At 43.3% G+C, this 13,674-nt stretch overlaps 1 protein-coding gene across 1 annotated transcript in view; it reads right to left on the bottom strand.

The window, feature by feature from the left end:
• b4galnt4a (beta-1,4-N-acetyl-galactosaminyl transferase 4a) overlaps positions 1-13,674 on the bottom strand; it is a gene marked incomplete at both ends in the record, with an annotated part of 504,007 nt that overhangs the window by 49,847 nt on the left and 440,486 nt on the right. The window contains one exon of the mRNA XM_084168945.1: positions 4,326-4,392. Within this exon, the coding sequence (XP_084025071.1) occupies positions 4,326-4,392 (67 nt within the window). The remainder of the gene's footprint in view (positions 1-4,325; positions 4,393-13,674) is intronic.

Genomic DNA, 13,674 nt, shown 5'->3' with positions numbered 1-13,674 from the left:
CACAGGAAGGCCAAACAGATCATCAAGGACCTCAGCAACCTGAGCCACGGCCTGTTCCCCCCCCCACTACCATCTAGAAGGCGGAGAGTACAGGTGCATCAAAGCTGGGACCGAGAGACTGAGAAACAGCGTCCATCTCCAGACCATCAGACTGTTAAAAAGTCACCACTAGCCGGCCTCCGCCCAGTACCCTGGCCTGAACTTTAGTCACTGTTACTGGCCGGCTACTCAACCCTTTACCTTAGAGACTGCTGCCCTATGTACATAGTCATTGAACACTGGTCATGTATATACTCAAATCAAATCACATTGTATTGGTGACATACACATATTTAGCAGATGTTATTGCGGGTGTAGCGAAATGCTTCTAATGCTACTCTATTCTAGTTAAGGCTCATCCCATATAACTACTGCTGTACACACCTTTTCTATTTAGATACTGTCCATAATGTCTATGCACACCATCATATACATATACAGTGCATTCGGAAAGTATTCAGACCCCTTGACGTATTCCACAATGTGTTACGTTACAACCTTATTCTAAAATTATTTTTCCCCTCATTAATCTACACACAATACCCCATAATGACAAAGCGAAAACATATTTATGAAAAATAAATTACAACAGAAAAACCTTTTTTATTTACATAAGTATTCAGGCCCTTTGCTATGAGACTCGAAATTGAGCTCAGGTGCATCCTGTTTTCATTGATCATCTTTGAGATGATTGGAGTCCACCTGTGGTAAATTCAATTGATTGGACATGATTTGTAAAGACACACACCTGTCTATATAAGGTCCCACAGTAGACAGTGCATGTCAGAGCAAAAACCAAGCCATGAGGTTGAAGGAATTGTCGTAGAGCTCCGAGACAGGATTGTGTTGCGGCAGAGATCTGGGGAAGGATACCAAACAATGTCTGCAGCATTGAAGGTCCCCAAGAACACAGTGGCCTCCATCTTTCTTAAATAGAAGAAGTTTGGAACCACCAAGACTCTTCCTAGAGCTGGTCGCCCGGCCAAACTGAGCAATCGGGTTAGAAGGGCCTTGGTCAGGGAGGTGACCAAGAATCTGCTGGTCACTCTGACAGAGCTCCAGAGTTCCTCTGTGGAGATGGAGAACCTTCCAGAAGGACAACCACCTCTGCAGCGGTCCACCAATCAGGCCTTTATGGTAGTGGCCAGACGGAAGCCACTCCTCAGTAAAAGGCACATGGTGGCCTCCTGAGTGGCACAGCGGTCTAAGGTATTGCATCGCAGTGCTTGAGGCGTCACTACAGACCCGGGTTCAATCCCAGGCTGTGTCACAACCGGCGGTGACAGGGAGTCCCATAGGGCGGCGTCGTCCGGGTTTGACCGGGGGATTTGGATTGTGTCCTAACTGACAGGTCGCTCCTACCAAGTGGCGTGGCGAGAATCTGTCTCCGCACCACGTGCTCTCACCACTGGTGTCCCCCAGGGCTCAGTTCTAGGCCCTCTCCTATTCTCGCTATACACCAAGTCACTTGGCTCTGTCATATCCTCACATGGCCTCTCCTATCATTGCTACGCAGACGACACACAACTAATCTTCTCCTTTCCCCCTTCTGATAACCAGGTGGCGAATCGCATCTATGCATGTCTGGCAGACATATCAGTGTGGATGACGGATCACCACCTCAAGCTGAACCTCTGCAAGACGGAGCTGCTCTTCCTCCCGGGGAAGGACTGCCCGTTCTATGATCTCGCCATCACGGTTGACAACTCCGTTGTGTCCTCCTCCCAGAGTGCTAAGAGCCTTGGCGTGACCCTGGACAACACCCTGTCGTTCTCCGCTAACATCAAGGCGGTGACCCGATCCTGTAGGTTCATGCTCTACAACATTCGGAGAGTACGACCCTGCCTTACACAGGAAGCGGCACAGGTCCTAATCCAGGCACTTGTCATCTCCCGTCTGGATTACTGCAACTCGCTGTTGGCTGGGCTCCCTGCCTGTGCCATTAAACCCCTACAACTCACCCAGCATGCCGCAGCCCGTCTGGTGTTCAACCTTCTCAAGTTCTCTCACGTCACCCCGCTCGTCCGCACACTCCACTGGCTTCCAGTTGAAGCTTGCATCTGCTACAAGACCATGGTGCTTGCCTACGGAGCTGTGAGGGGAATGGCACCTCCGTATCTTCAGGCTCTGATCAGTCCCTACACCCAAACGAGGGCATTGCGTTCATCCACCTCTGGCCTGCTGGCCCCCCTACCTCTGCGGAAGCACAGTTTCCGCTCAGCCCAGTCAAAACTGTTCGCTGCTCTGGCACCCCAATGGTGGAACAAGCTCCCTCACGACGCCAGGACAGCGGAATCACTCACCACCTTCCGGAGACACTTGAAACCCCACCTCTTTAAGGAATACCTGGGATAGGATAAAGTAATCCTTCTACCCCCCCTTACCCCACACCAAAGAAAATAAAATAATAAAACATACTATAAAGTGGTTATCCCACTGCCTATAAGGTGAATGCACCAATTTGTAAGTCGCTCTGGATAAGAGCGTCTGCTAAATTACGTAAATGTAAATGTGAATGTATTATTTCCATGTTTCTTAATTCCTTTCTTTATATTTTTGGGTATATTTGCGTGTATTGTTTTGTATTGTTCGGTATTACTGCACTGTTGGAGCTAGGAACATAAGTGATAACATCTGCAAAACGTGTACGCAACCAATACAATTTTATTTTATTTGAAGAGGAATATGTCAAGTAAGACATTGGAAAATTGTGATCCAATGGAAAGTGACAATTTTCAAAAAAGCTGTGTTTCTGACTAAGTCAGTCAAACTTAACCATAGGTGAAAAACTGCAGTTGTGTGTGTCCATGATAGAGAATCTTTTGGAAAATTGTGATGCAACAGATTCAATGAATATATGTCTGCGTCCCAAATAGTGCACAAATTTTGCCTAGGGCCAATAGGGCTCTGGTCAATAGTAGTGCACTATATAGGGAAGAGGGTGCCTTTGGGGACGCAGGCCATGTTTCCATTATTGAATGTTTACGAGAGATTAAATCCACTCCTCCAGTATGTCTCAAAATTATAGCAGTGTAGAAATGAAAGGATGGCGGAAAGAAAAGAAAGATAAAGAGATGGAAATAGAGAGTGACCTCGTTGAATAGATCATAGCTTAGATTCTTGCCATCTCTCTGGCCATCCATAACATCACCATAAAGATTATACGTAATATTGTCGAGCATTTCTCCTGTGTCTATGTCTATGGTGGTCACCCTGGTCTCTATGGTAACAAAGGGGTCAGTGTTGTGTTTCCCTGTGTCCCTACAAAAAAATATGTTTCTTTGAGCTTGAGCCTCATAAGTTTATGAAAGGCAGGGTGAATGACATCAACAATATGGCAGCAATTTGGGCGTAGCCTGGACCGGGATTAAAAATCCGGAACCAGTGACTGTCATTCCAACACCTGAGCCGTTACACCAGAGCTCCAATCATTTACATTTTAGTCATTTAGCAGACGCTCTTATCCAGAGCGACTTACAGTTAGTGAGTGCATGCATTATTTTTTTTATACTGGCCCCCCCTGGGAATCAAACCCACAACCCTGGCGTTGCAAACGCCATGCTCTATCAACTGAGCTACATCCCTGCCGGCCATTCCCTCCCCTACCCTGGGCCAATTGTGTGCCGCCCCATGGGTCTCCCGGTCACGGCCGGCTACGACAGAGCCTGGATTCGAACTGCGCCACTCGGGAGTCAATCCTCTTGCAAGGTTGGGTTAAGGTTGTTACAAAATGATTGACACAACCATGAATGACAAGACTCCCTGATATAGTATTTCTAGTCCATTGGTCCAGAGCTAGGGGACTGCACTTTCAAGGTTGGGTTAAGGTTGTTACAAAATGATTGACACAACCATGAATCACAAGACTCCCTGATATAGTATTTCTAGTCCATTGGTCCAGAGCTAGGGGACTGCACTTTCAAGGTTGGGTTAAGGTTGTTACAAAATGATTGACACAACCATGAATCACAAGACTCCCTGATATAGTATGTCTAGTCCATTGGTCCAGAGCTAGGGGACTGCACTTTGTTCCTTAGGTCTGCCTTCCTGTCTGCTGTGAAACAACAGGGCAGTGCAGCCTGGAATAGCATATGTGCTCCCGTCTACCTCTATCACCCTAATCAACCCCAGGGAACTGTGTGTGTGTGTGTGTGTATACCACAACTACAATGAAAGCAGCAAGACTCGTTCTTTCGCCATTAGGTAGATACAGTATGTGCCTAAGGGAAAATTCTAGCCAGACCATTACGGCCAGAGCCAACCAAAAAACAACAAACCCAGCTTACCTGTGTAGAGAGAGATGTAGGCAGAATCAATGACCTCATACTTCAGACCTGGCAGGAATGGACGCCACTGAAAGAGAGGAGAGAGAAAGAGCAGGTGAGACAAACCGCTTGAACGTACGATTTCACTTCATGTGACATAGGCTGCTACCAAATGGCATCGCAAAAGGGCCCTGGTCAAAAGTAGTGCACTATATAGGAAATAGGGTGCAATTTGGGATGCACCCATAGTACAAGATATGCCCTGTTCATTCTCACACTCAGTAGTACTTATGTAACCCTCCGACCGCAAGGCACTGGGTCCAAGCTTCCTGCCATCCAGGACCTCTATACCAGGCGGTGTCAGAGGAAGGCCCTAAACATTGTCAAAGACTCCAGCCACCCTAGTCATAGACTGTTCTCTCTGCTACCGCACGGCAAGCGGTACCGGAGTGCCAAGTCTAGGTCCAAAAGGCTTCTTAACAGCTTCTACCCCCAAGCCATAAGACTCCTGAACAGCTAATCATCTATTTTTTACTTAACACTTAGTTTTTTTTGTAAAGATAGATTCAGGATCAATGTCTGCCTCTGTACTCACTTCACCATAGAAAGGAGAGGGGAGGAGAAGATAAAAAAGGAGAGGAGGAAAGTCTGAACCCCTGTCTTCTCTCAGAACAGGGCCAAATGTTGTTGGTTCGAATACCCGAGCCGACTGTGAAAATACACCTATCCGGTATATGTGACAATAAAAAATACAATAAAAAACAAAGTTACCCTCAAACTTCAAGCGTCACTATGCCCAGAGGTCTAACACTACCAGAGAGAGGGAGAGGGAGATATGCAGAGGAGAGACAGAGATTGATGCAGAGGAGTCACAGAGAGACACAAAGGATAGAAAACCAGACATAAGTATCGATAGACACAGAGAGATAAAGGCGGGGGCAACAAAAGAAAGAAGAAATACAGCAGTGGGAGAAAGAGGCAGACAGACCACAATGAGTAGACAAAGTGAAGCAAGCAAGGAGAGTGCTTGTTATGTGAATCCTGTGCTTGGGTAATACGCAGAGTGCTTGCAGCAGCACATACAGAGCCTGCGTCCCAAATTGTACCCTTTTCCCAAAAAAAGTCAAAAGTCATGCATTGGAAATAGGGAGTCATTTGGGACACAGAGAGAGAGAGACAGGCTACAATTATTTTAAAGAGATTCTGCATTTACCACGTCACTTCTGGTTACCAGCACTGTATTCATGGGAGGCAGGTCATTTTCTACATTTCTTTTCTTTTCTTTATTTTTATAACTTTTATGTCATCAGGGGAAACCCATTGAGACCCGGGGCTCATTTTTAAAGGTGCCCTGAGCACAGCAATACAACAGTACAAAATGATACAACAAAAAAAAGTTACAACTTTCAACATTACAACCACAACAATCTCTTCATTCAATCAAAACAACTGCAACTCTCATTATACCCATCTTATACTAGAGTCTTAAACTGATGCAAGGAGTTCTGTAGACTATTCCAAGAATGGGGGGCATTAAAACGGAAAGCAGATCTACCTAGATCGGTACGGACTAGTAGAACCTCGAGAGTTAACCATCACTGTGAATGGTTTTGGTGTCTCATATTTTTACATTTTAACAGTGGGTTGGAATATTTTTCCAGCAGAGCTTTGTAAACAAAAAGGGAGTAAAGAAGTGATCAACAGGACTTTATTGAGGACTATCCAACCTTCTGATACAGGATGCAGTGATGAGTGTTAAACTTGTCACCTGTGATAAAGCAAAGTGTGCTATGGTAGACTGCATCCAAAAGTTTTAGAGTGGTGTCTGCTGCATTTTGATAAATTGTCACACCCTGATCTGTTTCACTTGTCTTGTGCTTGTCTCCACCCACCACCAGGTGTCTCCCATTTGTCCCCATTATCCCCTGTGTATTTATACCAGTGTTTTCTGTTTATCTGGTGCCAGTTCGTCTTGTCTCGTCAAGCCTACCAGCGTTTTTTCCGTGCTCCTGTTTTTCCAGTCCCTGTTTTCTAGTCCTCCCGGTTCCGACCATTTCTGCCTGCCCTGACCCTGAGCCCGCCTGCCATACCATTCTGCCTGCCCTGACCCTGAGCCCGCCTGCCACACCATTCTGCCTGCCCTGACCTCGAGCCTGCCTGCCGTCCTGTACCTATCTGACTTACCAGGTTTATGAACTTCTGCCTGTCCTCGACCTGCCTCTTGCCTGCCCCTTGTCTATTAATAAATATCAGAGACTCAAACCATCTGCCTCCTGTGTCTGCATCTGGGTCTCATCCTGTGTCGTTATATAAATGGTTTCACCATAGTCCAAAACTGGCAGGAAACGTGATTGTACAATCTACCTCCTGCTGTTTAGAGAAAGGCAAGATCTATTTCATATTTATTTTTTTCAGGCCACTTTAAAATGTAGCTTTTTTTACTTTATCCATCCAGCCCAGATATTTATACCTGCTCGATGAGAGAACCATCCAATAAGTAAATATGTAGCCCATCTGAGACATTTTACTTTTGCCCGCACAAGTTTTAAATCAACAAGGGCTTTCTGCTAAATCTGATTGCAGCTCTAACATAGCTTGGTCAACAGCATATATAACCGCATCGTCTGCATACAGATGAATATTACAGGATTGAATAGATAGAACAATATTATTTATATGAATAGTAAAGAGAAAAGGTCCCAAAACCGACCCCTGCGGTAAACCTATCGAGGAAAATAGACTTGACAACATCAGAAAGCACACATTGTGTCCTGTCTGTCAGATAGTTCTTAAACCATTTGCAAGACTCCCGATCCAAGCCCATTTCAGACAGTCTTTGAATGATTAGGGAATGGTCAATGGTGTCAAAGGCCTTGGAAAGGTCTATAAATAAGGCAGCACAATGATTTTTATTATCGAGGCAATTTAACACATCATCTAAAACAAGCATAGTGGCTGAAACAGTGCTATGTCCAGATCTAAAACCAGACTGGTGCACATTTAGAATAGTGTGAGAGTGAGAAGTTAACAAAGTTATTAGCTGGGAGTTGGTCAGAGATTCTAATACCTTGGCTAGGCAAGATAATTTGGGAGATTGAGCGGTAGTTATCTAAGTCAGAAGGATCTCCGCCCTTATGTAGTGGGAGGACATGCCGCTTTCCAGATCTTAGGGAAAACACCAGTAGCAATTGTCAGGTTAAAAAATACAGGTTTAAGAGTCAACAATGAGTGGGGCAGAGAGCTGTAGTAAGAAGGGGTCAAGTGAATTTCAAATACTATTTTCAAATACCTGGGTTAAATGCATGGGAGTGTATATGAGTCATTGTATTTGAGTATTTTCAAATACTTTCCAAGTGTATTTCCAAATAATACCAATATTCAACTACTTGTCTTTTCAAAATCAAAATACTTACTTCCAAATGTCTTTAAAGGTAATTGAAATACCCTAAATAGTGTTTGAACCCAAGTCTGCTTTCACTCCTAACCTTCCCACACTCTTCTTCACCATTTCAACCCCCTTCCCCATTCTCATCTCCCCAGTCTCTCTCTCTCTCTCTCTTTCTCCAACCTCCTCTTTCAGCCTCTGTTCAGAACAGACAAGGTGTCGAATATACAGTGTGACAGCAGTTTAAAGGTGTCCGCATGCTTCCAAGCCGAAACAGTTCGGTAGAGTTCGTGCATATATTATGATGACATTTTGGGACGTTTTGTTCGTTTTTCGGTTGTTCGGGTACACAAAATTGCAGAAGTTCGGAGCCGAAGTCTATGCCCCTTCGTCTGTGATTGGTCAACAGTAGGGATTCTTCAATTAAGTCTTCATTTTCATGCACATTTTTCCATTGAAAAATACTGCACCAAACATCTTATTTAGATGTAAAATTGCACTACTATGATCTCTTTGGCAAAAACGTCAACATTTATGACAGATTTCTTCAGTTATCTTAGATTAATTCAGACTATTTTGAGGAATAGCTGGCTACGGCGTCTCAAAATGGACAAACTACTATTACTATTGCCGCTTTTTTATCGTATTTCAAGCGAAAGTATTTTAAGGGAGTATGTGAGCACACTTGTTCGGCTAGCAGAGTTCACACTAAAGAACTTAAAAATCTTGTTCCAGCCAGCCTAATAACCTTTTCTTCTCATCTCCTCTCCTGTATAACTACTTCTGAAAAAGCTCTACTCCTCTCCTACTGTCCTGATTAGAAAAGGTCAGAGGTAAAAAAAAAAATAAGAAGAAATGTAACAGCTGAAACTTTTAAAGTTCTTTCACCAGGGCATGAGAGGAAAGAGAAGGCCTTTGAATGGAAAAGGACAGTCCAGTGGAAAATCCCAGGCAGACAGTTTACTCAGTGAGGTCAGAGTGGAGAGATTTACTGTACTTTCTCCACACACACACACACACACACACACACACACACACACCTGGCTAAAATCTGTAATTGGCAGAGCTGTAAATAGTGAGAGCCCTCTGGCAGAGTGGACAGCAGAACAAGACAGATGTTACAACCACTGTGGGGGAACAAGGGAAGACTACAAGACACTATTTAAAGAGCCACTGAACACGCCGATTGGCACGTGTGTTTTCTGTTGCTCATTAGAAAAATGAGTTTTCAGTCTTGGAGGTAGGTTTCCTGACCGATTCCACATTTGGTTAATGATGTTTGTCCCCCATGAGACACTGTAGACACGGAAGCCTATTTCACTTCCTCAAAATCCCCAGAATCAATCTAAGATAACTCAAGCCAATGGTTTAGTGGTTGAATATTTTATGGAACGGAGGGGACTAGTTTGTATAAATGATGGTTGGGGGACATGGGTAAATGTGACTAGAAGTACATTGTCATGTTTAGATCTTACATTGGTGTCCTCCTCAGTGGCGGCTCCTGAAAAAATTCTCAGGGGGGGCAATTTTTCTGATGATTTAGGTGACCTACACACATTTAAAAAAAGATATGTCCAGCAACAACATGAAGACAGGGGCAGCATATAAGTCAATACCAGAAGCATTTATTGACTGATCTCAAAAGTGTTGGCTTACCAGGGTTGGTGGAGCCCTCAGTTTCATCTTTGCCTCGCAAAGCTAACTCAAACACTCCGCAAAACTTGTCCACCAGTATCTGTCTTTTTATCTCACGTTGTACATCTCTTAAAGCCTGTCTATCACCCCCAGCATAAACTGCCTTCTTCCTATCAAGTAGTGATTTTAGATGTTTTGATACCCAAGGCTTGTTGTTAGGGAAGATTTTACAGGTCTTAGTAGGCACAACTGACTCAACACAGAAGTTTACATAGTCTGAAATAACCTCTGTGAGTTCATCCAGATCAGAGCTGCTGTCCTAAAATACCTCCCACATTGTACAGTCAAAACACCCCAAGTGATACTGTTGTCATTCCAGATCTGGACAGTTTTAACTGTGGGTTTCTCCCTCTCCAGGAGGCGACAGTAAATTGGCCTGAGGTAGACCACATTGTGGTCTGATGTCCCCAGAGGAGGTCTGGTGGTGGCAGAGAACGCCTTTGGTATTGTCCCATAGCACAAATCAAGAGTCCTATTTTTCCTAGTGTGACATTTCACATACTGATGGTATGTGCGCAAGACTTTGTGCAAGGTACAGTTGTTAAAATCCCCTAAAATAAATTTGGGTGCGTCGGGGGAGATGGATTCCAGTTTCTGTGACAGATTATAAATAATCTCTGATGCCTTTGTTATATTAGCTTTTGGTTGAATGTACACAACGGTAACAAACAATTGGGGGAACTCACGGGGCAGATAGTAAGGTCGCAGTGACACAGAAAGCAGTTCAATGTCGGGCGTACAGAGTCGCTCTCTTACCAGGATCGATTTACACCACTGGTCCCTGACAGACGCCCCCGCCGTGAAGTTTCCCTGTGACTGTCAGATCGCGGTCCGCTCTGACCAGGGTGAAGCCGGCCGGCTCCACTTCTCTGTCCGGGACTCTGTCATCCAGCCAAGTCTCAGTAAATGCCAGCAAACAGGCCTCCCGATATTCGTGTTGGAAGCGCAGATTCGCTGACAACTCATCCGCTTTCCCCCTCAGTGACTGGGCATTAATCAGCAAGGTGGTGGGTAAGGGAAGTTTGTTCTTAATTTTTTTTAAGTCGTTGTCTGATTCCCCCGCGTTTTCCACGTTTGCATTTGGGTTTGTAATCCACTCGCAGACAATCAGGTATTAGATGGGCCATTGGGACATCCATCGCGTTCGTATTTGAGTTGCATTGTAGTAAAAACTCCCTGCTGTATTGGATTCCGCTGCCAGCAGCGTTTTCATTATTTAGTCCGTTCGTAGCGGGTATGTACACGATCAACAAGATCAGTCCAACACCGTGACCCCACCACTGGAAATCCATGGTTGGCAGAATGTTTGTAAACTAAGTGTACAAATTAAAAACATAAAATAACGCCACTAAGTGTACAAATTAAAAACATAAGATTAAAAACATAAGATAACGCCACACTGCAGGTCGCAACAGAGACGCTGCTACCCGCTCTTTTCTTAGTTACGTTCATGGTTACGTTACGTATGACGAAAGCGCGTAAGTGCAAGCCCTCAGAAACCCATAGAGATTGTATTGAAAGCTCTGAAATTTGAAAAAAATAGATTTTACATGGGAGTCTATGACAGACTTCTGGGCGATTTTCAACCTGACTGAAATCGCCCCAAAACGGGCGGGGACATTTGAAGCACGACTTTAGCCTGATTGGACATTTAGTGGCAGTGTGGCACTGTGGCAGATCAGACGTCTAGATTACAACACTGATAACTACTGTTGCCGTGATATAATTGATTAGAAAAAAAATCCCTTCCTTTTCCCGTTTGGCAGTGCGTCGCCCATATCGCCCTATTGAACACACCGCCCCTGGTCCTCCGCCATTGCTGGTATATGTGAGTGAAGATATAATCCACAACAGGCAGTGATCTTCCCAGTTATGTGCATCATAGATCTTGACATATGTTTTCAGAAAATGGAACTGGTTTCAAATTGGTGCTTTGACAAAGCAAACTGGGAACTTTTTTACACTTTGTGTGAAAAGGAGGGTCATACATTGTCCATGGAAGGGTCGGTAGAATACTGTGCTGTATCTGTGAATTCAGTCATATTGGATGCTGTCTTATTGGCTATTCCAATAAGGGGGGGATGGTAGACGAAAGATAGTTCCTTGGTGGACTGAAGAATGTAATAAGTCCATCATTGATCGTGATAATGCTTTTAAAACTTTGAAGAATAATTTGACATTTGATAGCATGATAGTCTTTCAGAGAAAGAGAGCGTTGGCTAAGAAATTAATTAAGAATGCAAAGAAAGGTGCTTGGCAGGAATTCTGTTCTTCTATAGGAAGGGAAACACAGCTGGAGGATGTGTGGAAAATGTTAAAGAGGATGATGGGGAAAGGGAAGACAGTACAGATATCTATGTTAGCAGAGGAAGATATTATGGCTGTTTCAAACAAAGAAAAAGCAGATGCTCTAAGAAGAGCTTTTGCAGCAGTGCATAAAGTTGACAATCTAAGTGATGAACGTAAAAGACGTAAGGAAGAAAAGCTAAGAATGCATGAAGATGTATACCGTAAGAAGTGTGATTCTCGAGAATCACTGGATGCTGAATTCACCATGTTTGAAATATAGAGGGAATTATAGAATTATAGAATTATATATTATTGGATGTAATGTATTTGTATTTTGTATTGTTTTAATTAGTATTTTTATTGTGGCTGCCCTGGGACTACGGGTGCAAATTAGCTTTTGGTTAACCCCAGCACATTTACATGGATGTTGCTTTATTGTAATATTGATGTTGATTAATGTGCATGGTCCCCTATAAATAAATAAATAAGATTCAGAAAAGGACGGACTACCCTTGATGGATTAGTTACAGTTAGTACTGAGGTGGCAAAGCTTTGGCAATGAAGGAAGTGATGTCAATAGTATATTTTGACATTGAAAAAGCATATGCTACAATGTGGCGGGAAGGTCTACTGATGGAATGGAATGGGTATTAGTGGGAGAATGTACAACTGGATTATGGATTTCTTGTTTGACCGAACCTTCCATGTCAGGATGGGATCGGAGTAATATGAGGTGGAAAATGGAACTCCACAGGGTACTGCTATTAGTCCTATCTTATTCACGTTGATGATTGATGATACTGTATCTTTGGGGATATCGGACAGGGTATAGGGGCGGCCTTATATGCAGATGATGGTGCCATTTGGAAAAGGGGAAGGAATATTCCTTATGTAATAGAGAACATGCAAGGTGCTGTTGTAGCAGTAGAAGAATGGTCCTTATCATGGGGTTTCAAGTTATCTGTATTAAAATCTTGCCTCATGTTGTTCGCTAACAAAAAGATAAAGGAAGATGTCAGTGTTTGATTATATGGAGAACGAATGAAAAAGGTAACATCATTTAAGTATTTGGGGTTATGGATTGATGAAAAGCTGGAGACATCATATTACATGTATTGAGACTAAATGTAAGAAAGTATTAAATATTATGAGGGCAATAGTTGGGCATGATTGGGGGGCAGATAGGCAATCTTTACTGAATATTTATTGTACTTTGATGAGATCATCCATAGATTATGGGTGCTTTGTATATGGTTCTGTGGCTTTTACATTGCTGTTGCGCCTTGAAAGGATACAAGCGAGGGCACTCAGGATGTGCGATGGTGCATTTAAAACTACACCAGTTGAGGCTTTACAAGTAGATACTGGGGAAATTCCTCTATCCCTTAGAAGAGTTAAGCTAGCCCTGGCATACTGGGAAAGACTGAAGGTTAGTATGGTAGACCATCCTACACTGACAGTATTTGAAGACTGCTGGCAATATGAACAATATCAAAAGAGGGGTTTTGGCCCAGAGATTAGGAAAAGTGTTAATGAATATGGACTCAGGGACCTTGTTATAGGGTCATCTGTGGAAATAGGAAATGTGCCACTGTGGTTTTATACAAGACCACATGTTGAATTTAGCCTGATCTAAGAAAATAAACAGTGTTGTGAAGAAGATAATTTAGGAACAATAGTGGATCAATATATTAGTAATCGGCTTTATTCTTGCCTTGCAGTGTATACAGACGATTCAAAGGAGTTCGATGTTAATCTATGCAAGAGACTAACAAATGATTTATCTGTATACTGTATATTGCGATAATTGTTTGATTGCAATGGATAGAGAAGGTGCAAACAAGAAGAGTAGTAATTTGTTCAGACTCTGCATCAGTTTTGTGTAGTTTAACATCTGGAAAGTCAGAACGTGAGGATTTATGGATATAAATAATGATGCTGTTGTTGGGCTTACAAAGAAATGGTATTGCAATTCAGTTCTGTTGGATTCTGGCTCATACA

This window comes from Coregonus lavaretus (assembly GCF_964263955.1).
Source record: "Coregonus lavaretus genome assembly, chromosome: 9".
NCBI lineage: Eukaryota > Metazoa > Chordata > Actinopteri > Salmoniformes > Salmonidae > Coregonus > Coregonus lavaretus.
Note: the sequence above shows the minus strand (reverse complement) of the source record. Positions and strands in the feature narration are given on the sequence as shown.